This window comes from Phoxinus phoxinus (assembly GCF_949152265.1).
Source record: "Phoxinus phoxinus genome assembly, chromosome: 14".
NCBI lineage: Eukaryota > Metazoa > Chordata > Actinopteri > Cypriniformes > Leuciscidae > Phoxinus > Phoxinus phoxinus.
The window spans coordinates 34031401-34054993 of record NC_136889.1 but is presented as its reverse complement, the minus strand read 5'-3'; the positions used below and the strand labels follow the sequence as shown (position 1 = coordinate 34054993).

The 23593-nt window shown below is 40.7% G+C and overlaps 1 protein-coding gene across 1 annotated transcript; it reads left to right on the top strand.

The window, feature by feature from the left end:
* The first annotated feature begins 3548 nt into the window (after positions 1–3548).
* On the top strand, positions 3549–13528 carry LOC307010784 (uncharacterized protein). The gene is made up of 6 exons (XM_079635769.1): positions 3549–3692; positions 4081–4389; positions 4480–4881; positions 12730–12777; positions 12923–13003; positions 13111–13528. The coding sequence occupies exons 1-6, from the start codon at positions 3632–3634 to the stop codon at positions 13164–13166; spliced, it is 957 nt and encodes a 318-aa protein (XP_079491895.1). The 5' UTR covers positions 3549–3631; the 3' UTR covers positions 13167–13528.
* The last annotated feature ends 10065 nt before the right edge of the window (positions 13529–23593 follow it).

The following is a 23593-nucleotide window of genomic DNA, read 5'->3' as shown; positions in this document are numbered from 1 at the left end:
TTTCTCAGGTGTTTCTCAGGTGTTTCACAGGTGTTTCTCAGGTGTTTCACAGGTGTTTCACAGGTGTTTCACAGGTGTTTCTCAGGTGTTTCTCAGGTGTTTCACAGGTGTTTCTCAGGTGTTTCTCAGGTGTTTCTCAGGTGTTTCACAGGTGTTTCTCAGGTGTTTCTCAGGTGTTTCACAGGTGTTTCTCAGGTGTTTCTCAGGTGTTTCTCAGGTGTTTCTCAGGTGTTTCACAGGTGTTTCTCAGGTGTTTCACAGGTGTTTCACAGGTGTTTCTCAGGTGTTTCTGAGGTGTTTCACAGGTGTTTCTCAGGTGTTTCTCAGGTGTTTCTCAGGTGTTTCACAGGTGTTTCACAGGTGTTTCACAGGTGTTTCTCAGGTGTTTCTCAGGGGTTTCTCAGGTGTTTCTCAGGTGTTTCTCAGGTGTTTCACAGGTGTTTCTCAGGTGTTTCACAGGTGTTTCACAGGTGTTTCTCAGGTGTTTCACAGGTGTTTCTCAGGTGTTTCACATGTGTTTCTCAGGTGTTTCACAGGTGTTTCTCAGGTGTTTCTCAGGTGTTTCTCAGGTGTTTCACATGTGTTTCTCAGGTGTTTCACAGGTGTTTCTCAGGTGTTTCTCAGGTGTTTCTCAGGTGTTTCACAGGTGTTTCTCAGGTGTTTCACAGGTGTTTCTGAGGTGTTTCTCAGGTGTTTCTCAGGTGTTTCTCAGGTGTTTCACAGGTGTTTCTCAGGTGTTTCTCAGGTGTTTCTGAGGTGTTTCTGAGGTGTTTCTCAGGTGTTTCACAGGTGTTCCTCAGGTGTTTCTCAGGTGTTTCACAGGTGTTTCTCAGGTGTTTCACAGGTGTTTCACAGGTGTTTCTCAGGTGTTTCTCAGGTGTTTCTCAGGTGTTTCTGAGGTGTTTCTCAGGTGTTTCTCAGGTGTTTCTCAGGTGTTTCTCAGGTGTTTCTCAGGTGTTTCTAAGGTGTTTCTCAGGTGTTTCTCAGGTGTTTCTCAGGTGTTTCTCAGGTGTTTCACAGGTGTTTCTCAGGTGTTTCTCAGGTGTTTCACAGGTGTTTCTGAGGTGTTTCTCAGGTGTTTCTCAGGTGTTTCTCAGGTGTTTCTCAGGTGTTTCTCAGGTGAGAAAACAGGCCAAACAATTCTGTTACCAATGTCCAAGAAGCGGACATTCTCAAATAAACCACAGAAAATGCTAGGGTTTACCCTGACAAATTTATTTTGTAAAGTTTTCTTTTGTACAAATTTATTTAAAAAAAATCAAGAATGGCACTATCTACTTATAACTGATGGTTTGGTCATTCTTATGTAGCATCTCACAGGAGGCCAGAGTTCAGTTAACTGGTTTATTGAACAGAAGCACAACGTGCAGGCATTAGGGCTGTGTCTCGCCCAGAACAGCAAAGAGAGAGAACTTCCTCAACTCAAACACTATATCCCCAGGGGGTCCGCCCCCTTTCCCCAGACCACCAACCAACAGCACGCCCGGGGTTACACATAGCAGATAACAGCCTTTGACAGTCGCTACAGTATATTGTATATGTTTATCTATGCATATTGTGATCTCTGATTCCTGTGTGAACATTATATATATATATATAAAGTTGCATTATGAAGACAGACTTCACGGCCAGTTCACTTCACTGTTCACACACACACACACACACACACACACACACACACACACACACACACACACACACACACACACACACACACACACACACACACACAAAGTTTCTGTTGAAGGTAGACATCGGTCAGAGTTGCAGAACCCTTCTTGGCATGTTTTTTTTTTATTAAAAGTTATATTAGAAATATATAAGTTATATTATGAAAAAATATACATATATATGTTTGAAAAGATTTTGCATGTCATTTTTGTTTCTTCAAAATGACCAGAAACACTAGTCCCCTCTTGGCCAGTGTAGAGCGATAGTCCTCTGTGTTAGTAATATAGACGTGTGTGTGAGTGTGTGTGCAATGGTGTGTGTGTGTATGCAATGGTGTGTGTTAGGGACTGCATAACCAAGCATAGAAAGTGTCTAGGAAGAGAAAGCTTTAAATAAGAAAAATATTATGAATGATAAGAGCCCTTCTCGCCTCTGCTTTTGTCGCCGGTATTTTTAACCTATATTTGAGTTAAAAATATATTGTATTACAATACATTACAATACGTTTGTAATGTATTGTACAATACATTAAGTGCCACACACACACACACACACGTCTCACAGAGGACTATCGTTCTACACTGGCCAACAGGGGACTAGTGTTTCTGCTCATTTTGAAGAAACAAAAATGACATACAAAATATTTTCAAACATCCCCAAATATGTATATATTTTTCATTATATTCCTTTAAATATGCAGTTTTACAGACGTCACCTCTACAGACCTGTGTGTGTGTGTGTGTGTGTGTGTGTGTGTGTGTGTGTGTGTGTGTGTGTGTGTGTGTGTGTGTGTGTGTGTGTGTGTGTGCGTGCGTGTGTGTGTGTGTGTGTGTGTGCGTGTTTCTCAGCCTTGGCAGCCCTGCATAAAGAAATATCTGCGTGATATTAGCACTGGCCAGCAGGGGTCGCTGTGTGCATTCGAAGCCTGGAGAAATCCTCCACTGTTAAACACATCAGGCTGGAAAGCTTTAAAGCTTCATCTCTCCATCACGACCTTCAGGTTCTCTCAGCTCAACAGTTATACGGTATATTAGCAATAATGATGATTTCATCCTTCATTCTGAGCCCTGTCTGAAACCACTGGAGCTTTGATTGGCGGTTCCCATCATGCACTGCAACATGAGGCTTTATGTTTATTGTCACCAGTGATGTCTGTGACACAAAGTAACTGTAGTCTGACTACAAGTATATTAAAATGTAATGTAACTAATATATATATATTTGCAATCTGATAATGTAATCCAGATTCCATCCAGCACTCAACACATTACATGGGGTTTAGTAGAGGACCGTTGAGTCACTCAGAGTCAAGAGCATTCAAGACCACAGAGCAAAATCCTCAGTGTTAAAGTCCACAGTTCAGAGTCTATATGAGCCGATCTACAGAGAGGACAACGTTACACTGTATAGTGTCACTATATAGCAACGGGTTTAAACACTCAGTGAATCAGAGGAAGTGAATAACCGCAGGAGGAGCTGATGATGTTTAAAGGAGGAGCTGATGATGTTTAAAGGAGGAGCTGATGATGTTTAAAGGAGGAGCTGATGATGTTTAAAGGAGGAGCTGATGATGTTTAAAGGAGGAGCTGATGATGTTTAAAGGAGGAGCTGATGATGTTTAAAGGAGGAGCTGATGATGTATAAAGGAGGAGCTGATGATGTATAAAGGAGGAGCTGATGATGTTTAAAGGAGGAGCTGATGATGTTTAAAGGAGGAGCTGATGATCTTTAAAGGAGGAGCTGATGATGTTTAAAGGAGGAGCTGATGATGTATAAAGGAGGAGCTGATGATGTTTAAAGGAGGAGCTGATGATGTTTAAAGGAGGAGCTGATGATGTTTAAAGGAGGAGCTGATGATGTTTAAAGGAGGAGCTGATGATGTTTAAAGGAGGAGCTGATGATGTTTAAAGGAGGAGCTGTAACTATATATAAAGAAGAGGAAGACTGACAGAAACAGAAGATGGCTGATAAGTGTGATCTGTGTCTGCTGGGACTGATCCTTCTCTCTTCACTTCTCACAGGTAAAGACATCTGGGTTTTCTCTAAACACATCTAGTGGAATTAGTCTGGAAAGAGTTCATTTGAACATGCTCAGTTTATTCTTGCACACATTCACGTTGTGATCTCAGAGTTGTGTATTGATACACACAGATCATACTGTATTATTCCTGACACTGGACATAGTGTCACTCAAACATCTGATGATGAAGATTATCTTCATATTAAGAGTGTGTCAGTGATTTGAACAGCTCTCTGATAAAGACTAATAGTTTATTCTGGAGAGTGTGTTGTTTGCTTTAAGTGAGGAAAATACTATGAGTGAAAACTTCAGCTTTTTATGCTGGTGTGTTTTATGTTCTCATTTATTAATATATATCATAATGATCACTGAGATATACTGTGTTTCAGGAACCAGTGGATATGAAGATGTGTTCATCAGTTCTGGTGAAAGTGTCCGTCTGTCCTGTAATAATGATCATCCTGACTGCAGATCAATAACATGGACCTATGATAGTTATTCAGAGAGAGTTGATCTGATTACTGGAGGGATGAAGAATAAAGACACAGAGAGACATGAGAGACTGAGTCTGGAGTCTGACTGCTCTCTGAACATCACGACCGTCACAGGAGAAGATTATGGATTATACAGATGCAGACAATCTGTGAATGGAGAACAACAAGAAACTGTTGCTGATGTTTTTCTGCATGTTCTTCATGGTTAGTTTATGATTATGTGGTCAATTTAAAAAGGGCAGATTCTCCCTTTAAACTCAGATGATGATTGAAGAGTCTGTGATTTGTGTTCAGTTTCAGTGTCTTCATCTTCATCATCATCATCATCATCATCATCATCATCATCATCATCATCATCATCATCATCATCATCATCATCTTCATCTTCATCCTCACAGACTGATATCAGTCCAGGCCGCTCTGTGACTCTCTCCTGTCAGTTGTATACTAGATTCTACTGTGATTATTCGTTCAGTTATCTGGGATATGAGCTGTTGTGGGTGAGTCAGACTGGTGTTGATCTGAAGACAGACTCCAGATATCAGATATCATCATCATCATCATCATCACCATATCGCTGTATCCTCACTCTGACTACAACACTCCTGAATGAAGATGACAACAGAGAGTGGAGATGTGAAGTTACTCGCAGATATAAACTCCAGACCTCAGTCAGATACACTGTCAAGTATTCAGGTGAGAAACTCTTTTCTGACAGATTACTGGAAACTTCCACAGACTGGCTCGACTCTTCCTGAGGCCTTCATACGGTTTGGGACTGTACAATATTAGTGGTCAAAGTCATAAACTGCATAACAATCCTTATAATCCCCAATATTGGCCTCCTACACGGGTCATACATGATATATTGCATAAACCAGAAGTAATATGACCCATGCAGGACCCGGTTTATGAATTATAAGGCTTATGTCATTCATTCAAACTGAAGGTTTATTTGCAGAAGCTCAACTGTGTTTCTCTCTCATATAAACCAGGAATAAATGATACAGTGACATCTCTCTTCTCAACGACTGCCACTGTAAACTGAGATGATGGAACACAAGTATTGTGTGATGATGATGTTGTGTATATGTGGCGTTATGTGTTGTGTTCGACTTTAATCTCGTAATGTTTCGACTTTATTCTCGTAATGTTTCGACTTTATTCTCGTAATGTTTCGACTTTAATCTCGTAATGTTTCGACTTTATTCTCGTAATGTTTCGACTTTATTCTCGTAATGTTTCGACTTTAATCTCGTAATGTTTCGACTTTATTCTCGTAATGTTTCGACTTTAATCTCGTAATGTTTCGACTTTATTCTCGTAATGTTTCGACTTTAATCTCGTAATGTTTCGACTTTATTCTCGTAATGTTTCGACTTTAATCTCGTAATGTTTCGACTTTATTCTCGTAATGTTTCGACTTTAATCTCGTAATGTTTCGACTTTATTCTCGTAATGTTTCGACTTTATTCTCGTAATGTTTCGACTTTATTCTCGTAATGTCTCGACTTTATTCTAGTAATGTTTCGACTTTAATCTCGTAATGTTTCGACTTTATTCTCGTAATGTTTCGACTTTAATCTCGTAATGTTTCGACTTTAATCTCGTAATGTTTCGACTTTATTCTCGTAATGTCTCGACTTTATTCTCGTAATGTTTCGACTTTATTCTCGTAATGTTTTGACTTTAATCTCGTAATGTTTCGACTTTATTCTCGTAATGTTTCGACTTTATTCTCATAATGTTTCGACTTTATTCTCATAATGTTTCGACTTTAATCTCGTAATGTTTCGACTTTATTCTCGTAATGTCTCGACTTTATTCTCGTAATGTTTCGACTTTATTCTCGTAATGTTTTGACTTTAATCTCGTAATGTTTCGACTTTATTCTCGTAATGTTTCGACTTTAATCTCGTAATGTTTCGACTTTATTCTCATAATGTTTCGACTTTATTCTCATAATGTTTCGACTTTAATCTCGTAATGTTTCGACTTTATTCTCGTAATGTTTCGACTTTATTCTCGTAATGTTTCGACTTTATTCTCGTAATGTTTCGACTTTAATCTCGTAATGTTTCGACTTTAATCTCGTAATGTTTCGACTTTATTCTCGTAATGTTTCGACTTTATTCTCGTAATGTTTCGACTTTATTCTCGTAATGTTTCGACTTTATTCTCGTAATGTTTCGACTTTAATCTCGTAATGTTTCGACTTTATTCTCGTAATGTTTCGACTTTATTCTCTTAATGTTTCGACTTTATTTTCGTAATGTTTCGACTTTAATCTCGTAATGTTTCGACTTTAATCTCGTAATGTTTCGACTTTATTCTCGTAATGTTTCGACTTTATTCTCGTAATGTTTCGACTTTAATCTCGTAATGTTTCGACTTTAATCTCGTAATGTTTCGACTTTAATCTCGTAATGTTTCGACTTTATTCTCGTAATGTTTCGACTTTAATCTCGTAATGTTTCGACTTTAATCTCGTAATGTTTCGACTTTATTCTCGTACTTTTACGTCACTTCCTGACTTCCTGTTACGTCACTTCCTGAACGCGTTGTTTGTGTTTGAGCTCCGTCGATTTGATTCAAAATCCGGGATTTCTCTCTTTAAACTCACTTACAACTAATATTTTCTACTTTTTCTCACTGAGAAACACTGACGCTCAAAATATCGTAGTTACAACGCGGACTGTTGAGTAGACGCGTCTCAAACCGATTGACCCAATACCGGTCCGTTACACCTGTGGGTCGGACGGCTGAGCGCGTCTTCTTTACACTCATTTACAAACGAACATTTTCTCGCCTATCGTGCGTCTACATCACACCCGTACCATTAAAAAGACAGATTATATCCAAGATTTCAGTTATAAATTAGCGTTAATATTGATAGCATCACTGGTAGCGTCGTTGCTAACTTACTGTCCATCTTTTTAAATGGCGAATATATCAAATGTAACGTTATGTTGTCTACCTTTTGGTGCAAGTGAGGACACATTCGAGCTGCAGGCGGTGCAGTCTGAGCTGGAAGCTGTAGAAAAGCAGATCCGCGACCTTCTAGAGAGACAAGCCGAGCTAAGAGACCGGCGTTTAGCTCTTGAAACATCTCGCGTCGATGCACACAAATCAGTTAATAATCCGCAGACTCCGATTGCGTCAACACCGTGCGTCTCTCAGCATTGGTCCCGTGCGCCAAGGCGGTTCTCACAAGTTTCATACACCCCGGCTCCGAGGCGCCGTCACGAAGCTTGGGTTGTTTCGCAGCGGAAGACGCGAAGAATCTCTCCGCCCCTCCCGGTCTTCGAGATTTCCACTCAGAACCGCTTCTCCCCTCTTCGCGAAACGGAACACGATGCTGTGATTATCGGCGATTCAATTGTTCGGAACGTCCACGCTACGTCAGGTAAAAGTAAGGTGCGTAGCCACTGTTTTCCTGATGACCGTGTTTCTGATATCGCTGCGCGAGTACCCGAGATCTTGAACGGTGACGAGCGCGTCGGAGCTGTCGTCTTGCACGCAGGAGCGAACGACGTCAGGCTGCGGCAGACGGAGGTTTTGAAAAAGGATTATAGGAACCTAATCGAGACGGTACGCACCGCATCGCCTGAAATAACGATCATCGTGTCTGGGCCGCTTCCCACGTATCGACAAGGGCATGAGAAGTTCAGTAGATTATTCGCGCTAAATGAATGGTTAATGTCATGGTGCAATGAGCAGAAACTGCTCTTTATAAATAATTGGAATCTATTTTGGGAGCGTCCTAGGCTCTACCGTGCTGATGGCTTACACCCAAGTAGAAATGGAGCGGATCTTCTGTCGGACAACATCTCCAAGACGTTAAAGACCGTTTGACTAGTTACCAAAAATCCAAATCACAGTCTCTGCTGCACCAAATTAATTGATATAAATACTAGTGTAGAACATTTAATAGAAACTGTGTCTATTCCTCGTTTAGTGAGATCAAATAATAAATCTACTGTAGGATCTAGGAAAAATCTAATTGTTATTAAAACAGAAAATCTCGCTATTAGTGAACAAAAACAATTTCTAAAGCTAGGTCTTCTGAACATTAGATCACTCACACCTAAAGCAGCTATTGTAAATGAAATAGTCACAGATAATAGCATCGATGTACTTTGCCTTACTGAAACCTGGCTTAAACCAAATGACTATTTCGGTCTAAATGAGTCCACTCCACCAGGATACTGTTATAAGCATGAGCCCCGTCTGATTGGTCGTGGCGGCGGTGTTGCAACAATCTATAGAGATATTCTTAATGTTACTCAGAAAACAGGTGACAAATTTAATTCGTTTGAAGTACTTGTGCTAAATGTTACGCTCTTAGATGTAAGAAAGAAATCTCTATTATCTCTAGCCTTGGTTACCGTATATAGACCGCCAGGGCCCTACGCTGATTTCCTAAAAGAGTTTGCAGATTTTCTCTCAGATCTATTGGTCAACGTCGATAAAGCATTAATTGTTGGAGATTTCAACATACACGTAGATAATTCAAATGTTAGGGGCTGCGTTTACAGATTTATTAAACTCCTTTGGGGTCAAGCAAAACGTCACCGGACCAACTCATCGTCTTAATCATACACTCGATTTAATTATATCATACGGAACCGATCCAACCGATATAGATATCATTCCACAAAGTGATGGTGTCAGTGACCACTTCCTGGTAACTTGTATATTACGGACTACAGTACTATGTCATACTGCGCCGCGTTACCGACCAGGCAGAACAATCCTTCCATCCACCATAGATAATTTCTCAAATTGCTTATCTGATTTGTCTCAGTTACTGCCTGAACCCAAACAAACAGACGAATTAGAGGAAGTAACTAGCACTATGAGCACCATTCTCTCTAGAACATTGGATATTGTTGCACCCATTAGATTAAAAAAGGTCAGAGAGAAAAGTAAAGCACCATGGTACAACAATACTACGCATGTTCTAAAGAGAGAAACCCGTAAATTAGAGCGTAAATGGAAACAAACTAATTTAGAGGTCTTTAGAATCGCGTGGAAAGACAGTATGTCACGTTATAAAAAGGCTCTAAAAGCAGCCAGGGCTGAGCATCTCCGCAAACTAATAGAAAACAACCAAAATAATCCAAGATTTTTATTTACCACCGTGGCTAGACTAATAAATAAACAAACGTCACCTGACCAAAATATCCCGTTACAGTTTAGCAGTAATGATTTCATGAACTTCTTCACTGAGAAAATAGAAAGCATCAGAACCACAATTGTAAACACTCAATCTTCAATCGCGCCTTATAAATCAGCCTCAATTATCACCCCGCAAGAACAATTACAGTGCTTTACAACTATAGGACAAAAAGAGCTAAATAAACTTATCACTTCATCTAAAACAACAACGTGCTTATTAGATCCTATACCCACTAAACTACTGAAAGAAGTGTTACCTGTAGTGGAAGAGCCTCTACTCAATATTATTAACTCGTCTCTATCTTTAGGTCACGTTCCAAAAACATTTAAACTGGCAGTTATAAAACCTCTTATTAAGAAACCACAATTAGACCCACATAATCTAGCAAATTATAGACCCATTTCAAATCTTCCATTTATATCTAAAATACTAGAAAAAGTTGTGTCCGCTCAACTGAGCTCTTTTTTGCAAGAAAATGACATCTATGAAAAGTTTCAGTCTGGATTCAGGCCGCACCATAGCACTGAAACTGCGCTGGTTAAAATTACAAATGATTTACTTTTAGCTTCTGACCAAGGCTGTATCTCAATACTAGTTTTACTTGATCTGAGTGCTGCGTTCGACACTATAGATCACACAATACTCTTAGATCGACTACAAAATTATACTGGCGTTCAAGGACAAGCATTAAGCTGGTTTAGATCATACTTATCTGACCGCTACCATTTTGTCTATTTAAATGGAAAAAAATCGATCATAACTTCAGTAAACTATGGAGTGCCGCAGGGATCTGTGCTAGGCCCTCTATTATTCTCAATATATATGCTGCCACTTGGAAATATTATAAGGAAACATGGAATTAGTTTCCATTGTTATGCTGATGACACTCAATTATATATTTCATCACGGCCGGATGAAAACGCTAAATTATCAAAATTGACAGAGTGGGTTAAAGATATAAAAGATTGGATGACGCGTAATTTTCTTCTATTAAATCCAGACAAGACGGAGGTACTACTCATCGGTTCAAAAAAACGCCCACAAAACCTCTCACAATACAACTTTAACATAGTAGGATGTCCTGCTACTTTATCCTCTACAGTAAAAGACCTGGGTGTCATACTAGACTGCGACCTGTCTTTTAAAAATCATATTTCATATGTTACAAAAACGGCATTTTTCCACCTTAGAAACATTGCTAAGCTACGTAATATGCTATCAGTTTCTGATGCAGAAAAGTTAGTTCATGCATTCATGACCTCGAGACTAGATTACTGTAATGCTCTATTAGCTGGTTGTCCTGCATCCTCAATAAACAAGCTACAGTTAGTCCAAAATGCAGCCGCTAGAGTTCTTACTAGGTCAAGAAAATATGATCATATAACACCGATCTTATCATCTCTACACTGGTTACCTATAAAGTTCCGTATTAATTATAAGGTATTGTTACTGACTTATAAAGCCCTAAACGGCTTAGCTCCAGTTTATTTAACGGATCTTCTATCGCCATATAATCCATCGCGCTCTTTAAGATCGCTAAATTCGAGGCTTTTGGTTATACCTAGGATATCTAAGTCCACCAAAGGAGGGAGAGCATTCTCACATTTAGCTCCAAAACTCTGGAATAGCCTTCCTGATACTGTTCGTTGCTCAGAGTCGCTCTCCCAGTTCAAAACTAGACTAAAGACGCATCTATTTAACCAGGCATTCATATAAATGTTTTAATCTTACAGTTAAATCCGGCCTCTAGTTCATAACCGCCAGAGGATAACTGGCCCCGACTGAGCCTGGGTTCTCCCAAGGTTTTTTTTTCTCCATTGGGTCACCTGATGGAGTTTTTCGTTTCCTTGCCACTGTTGCCTTTGGCTTGCTCAGTTGGGGATATTCAATTTAATGAATCAATCAATATTACTATTGATTAGCATTACCAAACATGGACGTTTTATTATTATTTTAATTTAATACTGTGAAGCTGCTTTGATACAATCTGTATTGTGAAAAGCGCTATACAAATATTCTTGACTTGACTTGACTTGACTTGACTCGTAATGTTTCGACTTTAATCTCGTAATATTTCGACTTTATTCTCGTAATGTTTCGACTTTAATCTCGTAATGTTTCGACTTTAATCTCGTAATGTTTCGACTTTAATCTCGTAATGTTTCGACTTTAATCTCGTAATGTTTCGACTTTATTCTCGTAATGTTTCGACTTTAATCTCATAATGTTTCGACTTTAATCTTGTAATGTTTCGACTTTATTCTCGTAATGTTTCGACTTTATTCTCGTAATGTTTCGACTTTATTCTCGTAATGTTTCGACTTTAATCTCGTAATGTTTCGACTTTATTCTCGTAATGTTTCGACTTAATTCTCGTAATGTTTCGACTTTAATCTCGTAATGTTTCGACTTTATTCTCGTAATGTTTCGACTTAAATCTCGTAATGTTTCGACTTTATTCTCGTAATGTTTCGACTTTAATCTCGTAATGTTTCGACTTTATTCTCGTAATGTTTCGACTTTATTCTCGTAATGTTTCGACTTTATTCTCGTAATGTTTCGACTTTAATCTCGTAATGTTTCGACTTTATTCTCGTAATGTTTCGACTTTAATCTCGTAATGTTTCGACTTTAATCTCGTAATGTTTCGACTTTATTCTCGTAATGTTTCGACTTTAATCTCGTAATGTTTCGACTTTAATCTCGTAATGTTTCGACTTTAATCTCGTAATGTTTCGACTTTAATCTCGTAATGTTTCGACTTTATTCTCGGAATGTTTCGACTTTATTCTCGTAATGTTTCGACTTTAATCTCGTAATGTTCCGACTTTATTCTCGTAATGTTCCGACTTTAATCTCGTAATGTTTCGACTTTATTCTCGTAATGTTTCGACTTTATTCTCGTAATGTTCCGACTTTATTCTCGTAATGTTTCGACTTTATTCTCGTAATGTTCCGACTTTAATCTCGTAATGTTTCGACTTTATTCTCGTAATGTTTCGACTTTATTCTCGTAATGTTTCGACTTTATTCTCGTAATGTTTCGACTTTAATCTCGTAATGTTCCGACTTTATTCTCGTAATGTTCCGACTTTATTCTCGTAATGTTTCGACTTTATTCTCGTAATGTTTCGACTTTATTCTCGTAATGTTCCGACTTTAATCTCGTAATGTTTCGACTTTATTCTCGTAATGTTTCGACTTTATTCTCGTAATGTTTCGACTTTATTCTCGTAACTCTGGGAAGAACTCAAGCCGAACTACAGCAGCAGCTCCTACACAAGGTTCAAGTATTATGTGATGATGATGTTGTGTATATGTGGCATTATGTGTTGAACTGAACTAACAGACGTGATCCACAGATCCAGGAGAAACTGAAGTCAGTGTGAATGCTGGATTATTATACAGAGGTACGACACGTTCATTTATACTGACAGCTTGATAACATTAAACTATCAGTCAGTCTGTAAATGCTTCATCAATAACTGTTGATAGTTGAAGACCCTTGACTTCAGTCATGTCCAGTTTCTCTTCTTCCTCTCATGTTTCCTGCAGTGATCGTGACTATTGTTGAGATGGCAGTGTTTGCTGCTCCTACTGTGATTCTTCTTCAGATCATCTGTGCAAGAAGAGCTGGTGAGTTCGAGCCGCACACAATCTGATGATTCACACTCGTCTGATCTGAACATCTGCAATCATGATAAAACACACACGAGAGGTCAGTCAATGCTTTTATTTTGCAGGGAGGAAGGACTCGCAGCACCCTGAGGAAATAGAGATGCCGACAATATTACAATAAAATACTGATGAGTTTACAGCCAATCTGCAACAATATTTACAATAGCAAAAACTCAAGAGGATTGGTCATTGTTTTAGTTTCTTCTTCTCAGAAAACTGAGGAAAACTCTTTAAACTGATTCAAATGTGTGTTTTACATATAAAAGCCAGATTTATTCTCATTTATATGGGTTTTATAGATATTAGCCTACAGTGTTGAAAGTCATTCTCTTGTGCTTCATATGTAAACTGCTTTAAATATAATATTAAATACAGTAATGGACAGACTCAGACTGTATAATCCTCTCTCTGTTCTGTGTGATGGAGATGATTTGAGGATTCTTGTATCTTGTCTGTTCATTCCTGGTTTTAGCAGCTTTTCTTCATTTTCTTAATAAACCTCTGCAGTTGTGTTTAATATTTCTCCTTTCCTCAGAGGTTTGATACAAATATGATATTCCCCTTCATGAGCGTGTGACGTGTCTGTAGAGAAGTCCACTGAAGCGAGCTGAGGTTGAGAACCGTGTGCAGTTTTGTTCAGATCCAACATATGAACACATGTAATAGTTGAGAAGCCGCTGCAATAACCGAGAGCAGGGCCGCCTCAGTTTAGTGGCGCTTCTGAAGACAGACCAAGAGTTTATTTCTGTTTAATGGCATCCTGGAAACTGCTCAAATAAAGAAGTGAAACTAACAGCAATGCAAATAGCCTATAAACTGTGTTCAGAGTAGATGTGTGTTGAGCCAGTGTTATTAACAGATATGCACACTTTACCATAAAAGCCAAACAGGCTAACGTAATCCGCTGAAGATGTGCAGGGGTTTAGCCTGATTTATTGATCTGATAAGTAGCATATTCCAATAGCAATACATCATAATTAGGCAGTAAGGTCCGGGTATCATTCGTTCATTTGTTTTTGCTTTCACATATAAAAACGGAAAAACGAGAAAACAGCTCCTTTTTCCGTTTTTTCGTTTTTTTAGAAAAACGAAAAAACGAAATTATGACTTGATTTTTGATTTACCCGTTCTTGCACGGAACTCAGAAAAAACACTTAATATTCCGATTTTCCCCTGTGGGTGGTGCTAAATCTGATTGGCAGGAAATGCATTAATTATTTTTCAAATTAAGAGTTTACCCACATAAAATTAATAGTCTATATGCATGCAGTAATTTGCTTAAAATTTGTGTCTAATTATCTAACTTATATATCAGCATTTTATATCACACTCAAGATATTTGAACTGTTTTAATTGAATAGCAAAAGCAGAGCGGAGATCTCTCCATTTGTTGAAAGCCTTCCCTATGTTTACTCTCGTCTTATTCCGACGCCTGTCTGAGTCCAATGTGGCCCTTTTGGTGGCACTAGACAAAAGTTTTCTTTTTTTATCTTACGTGGAGTTTGCGTTGGTGTTTGAAATGAACTACAAGCAGGTCTCTTACAATCATCTACTACGGAGAATGCCGGCGAATACACAAACCTGCCAGACATCTCTATGTGCGCGCGCCGTGAACGCGCATGACGTCACGCCCAGTCTCAAACTCCGGCCCGAATCCCTCTGATTTATTTTACTTTACAGGATTATAGAGACAATCTCAGTGATCAGAGAAGGGCTCATTCAGCATCAGGCAAGTGTTTAAGCATGTATGTGTGGCATTGAGCTCTGGTTAAACGGGGTGGGGGGACGAACTGTGCATGTACTACTTAAGGGGGACAAGCACGGACTGATTTAAGTGATGCACCAAACTCATGCGGTGAAGACCATAGATACATGTCTATGGTGAAGACGCCACACAAATACGGCGCTGAGAATGAATTGGATCGCAAGCGCTCCCGAGAACCCCGGTAACCAGAGCGGCCTGAGGGTAAAATTGATAATTGCCTTGGTTTTGATTTAATTTGTCCTATTTTGTGGAATGATTTGTTGATTTATTTTGATTTGTTTTATTTTTATTTTATTTTTATTTTGATTTGTCTGGTTTCCTTTCTGTAAAGGATTGTTGTCTGTTATCACTCTTTATAATTTACAGTGTGAACGTAACCACTGGTCCTCTAGAAGTACTGACCCCGTCTCAAGGGCCATCCTCTAATCATGAGCTGTCAGTGCAACACATCTAATCTAATGCCCTCATACGGTTATACTCGGACTTATCCTAGTCCCTCTGTCAGCCTGAGCTTTGCACAAGCAGACACACACACACACACTCACACACACACTCACACACACACACACACACACACACACACACACACACACAGACACAGACACAGACACAGACACAGACACAGACACAGACACACACACACACACACACACACACACACACACACACACACACACACACACACACACACACACACACACACACACACACACACACACACACACACACACACACTTCCTGTTGAAGGCAGACAACGGATGGAGTTTCAGGTCCCCTCTTGACATGTTTTTAAAAAATAAAAAAAATGCATATTTAAAGTTATATTATGAAAATAGACCTTACAGTTTTTTTCGATTGCTAAACGACAGTGAGCACAACTGGAGCTACATGTGCAAAACTCTAACTACAGTCTGCACTACCAACAGTCACCTGAGCTAAACAGTTCACATCACCTGCAAAACTCACTCCAAGCAACACAACTCTTAACACATGGCTCAAAACAGGCTCAGTGCAGCCAAACACTACACAACCCTCACTGAGATAACACACACTGTCACTCAGAACACACTGAGAGTAAAAACACTACACAACCTTCACTGAGATAACACACACTGTCACTCAAACACACTGAGAGTAAAACACTACACAACCCTCACTGAGATAACACACACTGTCACTCAGAACACACTGAGAGTAACACACTACACAACCCTCACTGAGATAACACACACTGTCACTCAGAACACACTGAGAGTAAAACACTACACAACCCTCACCGAGATAACACACACTGTCACTCAGAACACACTGAGAGTAAAACACTACACAACCCTCACTGAGATAACACACACTGTCACTCAAACACACTGAGAGTAAAACACTACACAACCCTCACTGCGATAACACACACTGTCACTCAGAACACACTGAGAGTAAAACACTACACAACCCTCACTGAGATAACACACACTGTCACTCGAACACACTGAGAGTAAAACACTACACAACCCTCACTGAGATAACACACACTGTCACTCAGAACACACTGAGAGTAAAACACTACACAACCCTCACTGAGATAACACACACTGTCACTCAGAACACACTGAGAGTAAAACACTACACAACCCTCACTGAGATAACACACACTGTCACTCGAACACACTGAGAGTAAAACACTACACAACCCTCACTGAGATAACACACACTGTCACTCAAACACACTGAGAGTAAAACACTACACAACCCTCACTGAGATAACACACACTGTCACTCAAACACACTGAGAGTAAAACACTACACAACCCTCACTGAGATAACACACACTGTCACTCAGAACACACTGAGAGTAAAACACTACACAACCCTCACTGCGATAACACACACTGTCACTCAGAACACACTGAGAGTAAAACACTACACAACCCTCACCGAGATAACACACACTGTCACTCAGAACACTGAGAGTAAAACACTACACAACCCTCACTGAGATAACACACACTGTCACTCAGAACACACTGAGAGTAAAACACTACACAACCCTCACTGAGATAACACACACTGTCACTCAAACACACTGAGAGTAAAACACTACACAACCCTCACTGAGATAACACACACTGTCACTCAAACACACTGAGAGTAAAACACTACACAACCCTCACCGAGATAACACACACTGTCACTCGAACACACTGAGAGTAAAACACTACACAACCCTCACTGAGATAACACACACTGTCACTCAGAACACACTGAGAGTAAAACACTACACAACCCTCACTGAGATAACACACACTGTCACTCAGAACACACTGAGAGTAAAACACTACACAACCCTCACCGAGATAACACACACTGTCACTCGAACACACTGAGAGTAAAACACTACACAACCCTCACTGAGATAACACACACTGTCACTCGAACACACTGAGAGTAAAACACTACACAATCCTCACTGAGATAACACACACTGTCACTCAGAACACACTGAGAGTAAAACACTACACAACCCTCACTGAGATAACACACACTGTCACTCGAACACACTGAGAGTAAAACACTACACAACCCTCACTGAGATAACACACACTGTCACTCAGAACACACTGAGAGTAAAACACTACACAACCCTCACTGCGATAACACACACTGTCACTCAGAACACACTGAGAGTAAAACACTACACAACCCTCACTGAGATAACACACACTGTCACTCAGAACACACTGAGAGTAAAACACTACACAACCCTCACTGCGATAACACACACTGTCACTCAGAACACACTGAGAGTAAAACACTACACAACCCTCACCGAGATAACACACACTGTCACTCAGAACACACTGAGAGTAAAACACTACACAACCCTCACCGAGATAACACACACTGTCACTCGAACACACTGAGAGTAAAACACTACACAACCCTCACCGAGATAACACACACTGTCACTCAGAACACACTGAGAGTAAAACACTACACAACCCTCACCGAGATAACACACACTGTCACTCAGAACACACTGAGAGTAAAACACTACACAACCCTCACCGAGATAACACACACTGTCACTCAAACACACTGAGAGTAAAACACTACACAACCCTCACCGAGATAACACACACTGTCACTCGAACACACTGAGAGTAAAACACTACACAACCCTCACCGAGATAACACACACTGTCACTCAAACACACTGAGAGTAAAACACTACACAACCCTCACCGAGATAACACACACTGTCACTCGAACACACTGAGAGTAAAACACTACACAACCCTCACCGAGATAACACACACTGTCACTCAGAACACACTGAGAGTAAAACACTACACAACCCTCACCGAGATAACACACACTGTCACTCAGAACACACTGAGAGTAAAACACTACACAACCCTCACTGAGATAACACACACTGTCACTCAGAACACACTGAGAGTAAAACACTACACAACCCTCACTGAGATAACACACACTGTCACTCAGAACACACTGAGAGTAAAACACTACACAACCCTCACCGAGATAACACACACTGTCACTCAGAACACTGAGAGTAAAACACTACACAACCCTCACTGAGATAACACACACTGTCACTCAGAACACACTGAGAGTAAAACACTACACAACCCTCACTGAGATAACACACACTGTCACTCAGAACACACTGAGAGTAAAACACTACACAACCCTCACTGAGATAACACACACTGTCACTCAGAACACACTGAGAGTAAAACACTACACAACCCTCACCGAGATAACACACACTGTCACTCAAACACACTGAGAGTAAAACACTACACAACCCTCACCGAGATAACACACACTGTCACTCGAACACACTGAGAGTGAAACACTACACAACCCTCACCGAGATAACACACACTGTCACTCGAACACACTGAGAGTAAAACACTACACAACCCTCACCGAGATAACACACACTGTCACTCAGAACACACTGAGAGTAAAACACTACACAACCCTCACCGAGATAACACACACTGTCACTCAGAACACACTGAGAGTAAAACACTACACAACCCTCACTGAGATAACACACACTGTCACTCAGAACACACTGAGAGTAAAACACTACACAACCCTCACTGCGATAACACACACTGTCACTCAGAACACACTGAGAGTAAAACACTACACAACCCTCACCGAGATAACACACACTGTCACTCAGAACACTGAGAGTAAAACACTACACAACCCTCACTGAGATAACACACACTGTCACTCGAACACACTGAGAGTAAAACACTACACAACCCTCACTGAGATAACACACACTGTCACTCAGAACACACTGAGAGTAAAACACTACACAACCCTCACTGCGATAACACACACTGTCACTCAGAACACACTGAGAGTAAAACACTACACAACCCTCACTGAGATAACACACACTGTCACTCAGAACACACTGAGAGTAAAACACTACACAACCCTCACTGCGATAACACACACTGTCACTCAGAACACACTGAGAGTAAAACACTACACAACCCTCACCGAGATAACACACACTGTCACTCAGAACACACTGAGAGTAAAACACTACACAACCCTCACCGAGATAACACACACTGTCACTCGAACACACTGAGAGTAAAACACTACACAACCCTCACTGAGATAACACACACTGTCACTCAGAACACTGAGAGTAAAACACTACACAACCCTCACTGAGATAACACACAATGTCACTCGAACACACTGAGAGTAAAACACTACACAACCCTCACCGAGATAACACACACTGTCACTCGAACACACTGAGAGTAAAACACTACACAACCCTCACTGAGATAACACACACTGTCACTCGAACACACTGAGAGTAAAACACTACACAACCCTCACCGAGATAACACACACTGTCACTCAGAACACACTGAGAGTAAAACACTACACAACCCTCACCGAGATAACACACACTGTCACTCGAACACACTGAGAGTAAAACACTACACAACCCTCACTGAGATAACACACACTGTCACTCAGAACACACTGAGAGTAAAACACTACACAACCCTCACTGCGATAACACACACTGTCACTCAGAACACACTGAGAGTAAAACACTACACAACCCTCACTGCGATAACACACACTGTCACTCAGAACACACTGAGAGTAAAACACTACACAACCCTCACTGAGATAACACACACTGTCACTCAGAACACACTGAGAGTAAAAACACTACACAACCCTCACCGAGATAACACACACTGTCACTCAGAACACACTGAGAGTAAAACACTACACAACCCTCACTGAGATAACACACACTGTCACTCAGAACACACTGAGAGTAAAACACTACACAACCCTCACTGAGATAACACACACTGTCACTCAGAACACACTGAGAGTAAAACACTACACAACCCTCACCGAGATAACACACACTGTCACTCAGAACACACTGAGAGTAAAACACTACACAACCCTCACTGAGATAACACACACTGTCACTCAGAACACACTGAGAGTAAAAACACTACACAACCCTCACCGAGATAACACACACTGTCACTCAGAACACACTGAGAGTAAAACACTACACAACCCTCACTGAGATAACACACACTGTCACTCAGAACACTGAGAGTAAAACACTACACAACCCTCACTGAGATAACACACACTGTCACTCGAACACACTGAGAGTAAAACACTACACAACCCTCACTGAGATAACACACACTGTCACTCAGAACACACTGAGAGTAAAACACTACACAACCCTCACCGAGATAACACACACTGTCACTCAGAACACTGAGAGTAAAACACTACACAACCCTCACTGAGATAACACACACTGTCACTCGAACACACTGAGAGTAAAACACTACACAACCCTCACTGAGATAACACACACTGTCACTCAGAACACTGAGAGTAAAACACTACACAACCCTCACTGCGATAACACACACTGTCACTCAGAACACACTGAGAGTAAAACACTACACAACCCTCACTGAGATAACACACACTGTCACTCAGAACACACTGAGAGTAAAAACACTACACAACCCTCACTGAGATAACACACACTGTCACTCGAACACACTGAGAGTAAAACACTACACAACCCTCACCGAGATAACACACACTGTCACTCGAACACACTGAGAGTAAAACACTACACAACCCTCACTGAGATAACACACACTGTCACTCAGAACACACTGAGAGTAAAACACTACACAACCCTCACTGAGATAACACACACTGTCACTCAGAACACACTGAGAGTAAAACACTACACAACCCTCACTGAGATAACACACACTGTCACTCGAACACACTGAGAGTAAAACACTACACAACCCTCACTGAGATAACACACACTGTCACTCAGAACACACTGAGAGTAAAAACACTACACAACCCTCACTGCGATAACACACACTGTCACTCGAACACACTGAGAGTAAAACACTACACAACCCTCACCGAGATAACACACACTGTCACTCAGAACACACTGAGAGTAAAACACTACACAACCCTCACTGAGATAACACACACTGTCACTCAGAACACACTGAGAGTAAAACACTACACAACCCTCACTGAGATAACACACACTGTCACTCAGAACACACTGAGAGTAAAACACTACACAACCCTCACTGAGATAACACACACTGTCACTCAGAACACACTGAGAGTAAAACACTACACAACCCTCACCGAGATAACACACACTGTCACTCAGAACACACTGAGAGTAAAACACTACACAACCCTCACCGAGATAACACACACTGTCACTCAGAACACACTGAGAGTAAAACACTACACAACCCTCACCGAGATAACACACACTGTCACTCAGAACACACTGAGAGTAAAACACTACACAACCCTCACCGAGATAACACACACACTGTCACTCAGAACACACTGAGAGTAAAACACTACACAACCCTCACTGAGATAACACACACTGTCACTCAAACACACTGAGAGTGAAACACTACACAACCCTCACCGAGATAACACACACTGTCACTCAGAACACACTGAGAGTAAAACACTACACAACCCTCACTGAGATAACACACACTGTCACTCAGAACACACTGAGAGTGAAACACTACACAACCCTCACTGAGATAACACACACTGTCACTCGAACACACTGAGAGTAAAACACTACACAACCCTCACTGAGATAACACACACTGTCACTCGAACACACTGAGAGTAAAACACTACACAACCCTCACTGAGATAACACACACTGTCACTCAGAACACACTGAGAGTAAAACACTACACAACCCTCACTGAGATAACACACACTGTCACTCAGAACACACTGAGAGTAAAAACACTACACAACCCTCACTGCGATAACACACACTGTCACTCAGAACACACTGAGAGTAAAACACTACACAACCCTCACTGAGATAACACACACTGTCACTCGAACACACTGAGAGTAAAACACTACACAACCCTCACTGAGATAACACACACTGTCACTCAGAACACACTGAGAGTAAAACACTACACAACCCTCACTGCGATAACACACACTGTCACTCAGAACACACTGAGAGTAAAACACTACACAACCCTCACCGAGATAACACACACTGTCACTCAGAACACACTGAGAGTAAAACACTACACAACCCTCACCGAGATAACACACACTGTCACTCGAACACACTGAGAGTAAAACACTACACAACCCTCACCGAGATAACACACACTGTCACTCAGAACACACTGAGAGTAAAACACTACACAACCCTCACCGAGATAACACACACTGTCACTCGAACACACTGAGAGTAAAACACTACACAACCCTCACTGAGATAACACACACTGTCACTCAGAACACACTGAGAGTAAAACACTACACAACCCTCACTGAGATAACACACACTGTCACTCGAACACACTGAGAGTAAAACACTACACAACCCTCACTGAGATAACACACACTGTCACTCAGAACACACTGAGAGTAAAACACTACACAACCCTCACCGAGATAACACACACTGTCACTCGAACACACTGAGAGTAAAACACTACACAACCCTCACTGAGATAACACACACTGTCACTCAGAACACACTGAGAGTAAAACACTACACAATCCTCACTGAGATAACACACACTGTCACTCAGAACACACTGAGAGTAAAACACTACACAACCCTCACTGAGATAACACACACTGTCACTCAAACACACTGAGAGTGAAACACTACACAACCCTCACCGAGATAACACACACTGTCACTCAGAACACACTGAGAGTAAAACACTACACAACCCTCACTGAGATAACACACACTGTCACTCAGAACACACTGAGAGTGAAACACTACACAACCCTCACTGAGATAACACACACTGTCACTCAGAACACACTGAGAGTAAAACACTACACAACCCTCACTGAGATAACACACACTGTCACTCGAACACACTGAGAGTAAAACACTACACAACCCTCACTGAGATAACACACACTGTCACTCGAACACACTGAGAGTAAAACACTACACAACCCTCACTGAGATAACACACACTGTCACTCGAACACACTGAGAGTAAAACACTACACAACCCTCACTGAGATAACACACACTGTCACTCAAACACACTGAGAGTAAAACACTACACAACCCTCACTGAGATAACACACACTGTCACTCAAACACACTGAGAGTAAAACACTACACAACCCTC

Coding starts and splice junctions, on each gene's coding strand:
- LOC307010784 (XM_079635769.1), top strand. CDS start 3,632: ATGGCTGATAAGTGTGATCTGTGTCTGCTGGGACTGATCCTTCTCTCT. Junction 4,882..12,729: donor ATACACTGTCAAGTATTCAG/GTGAGAAACTCT, acceptor CGTGATCCACAG/ATCCAGGAGAAACTGAAGTC. Junction 12,778..12,922: donor TGCTGGATTATTATACAGAG/GTACGACACGTT, acceptor TGTTTCCTGCAG/TGATCGTGACTATTGTTGAG.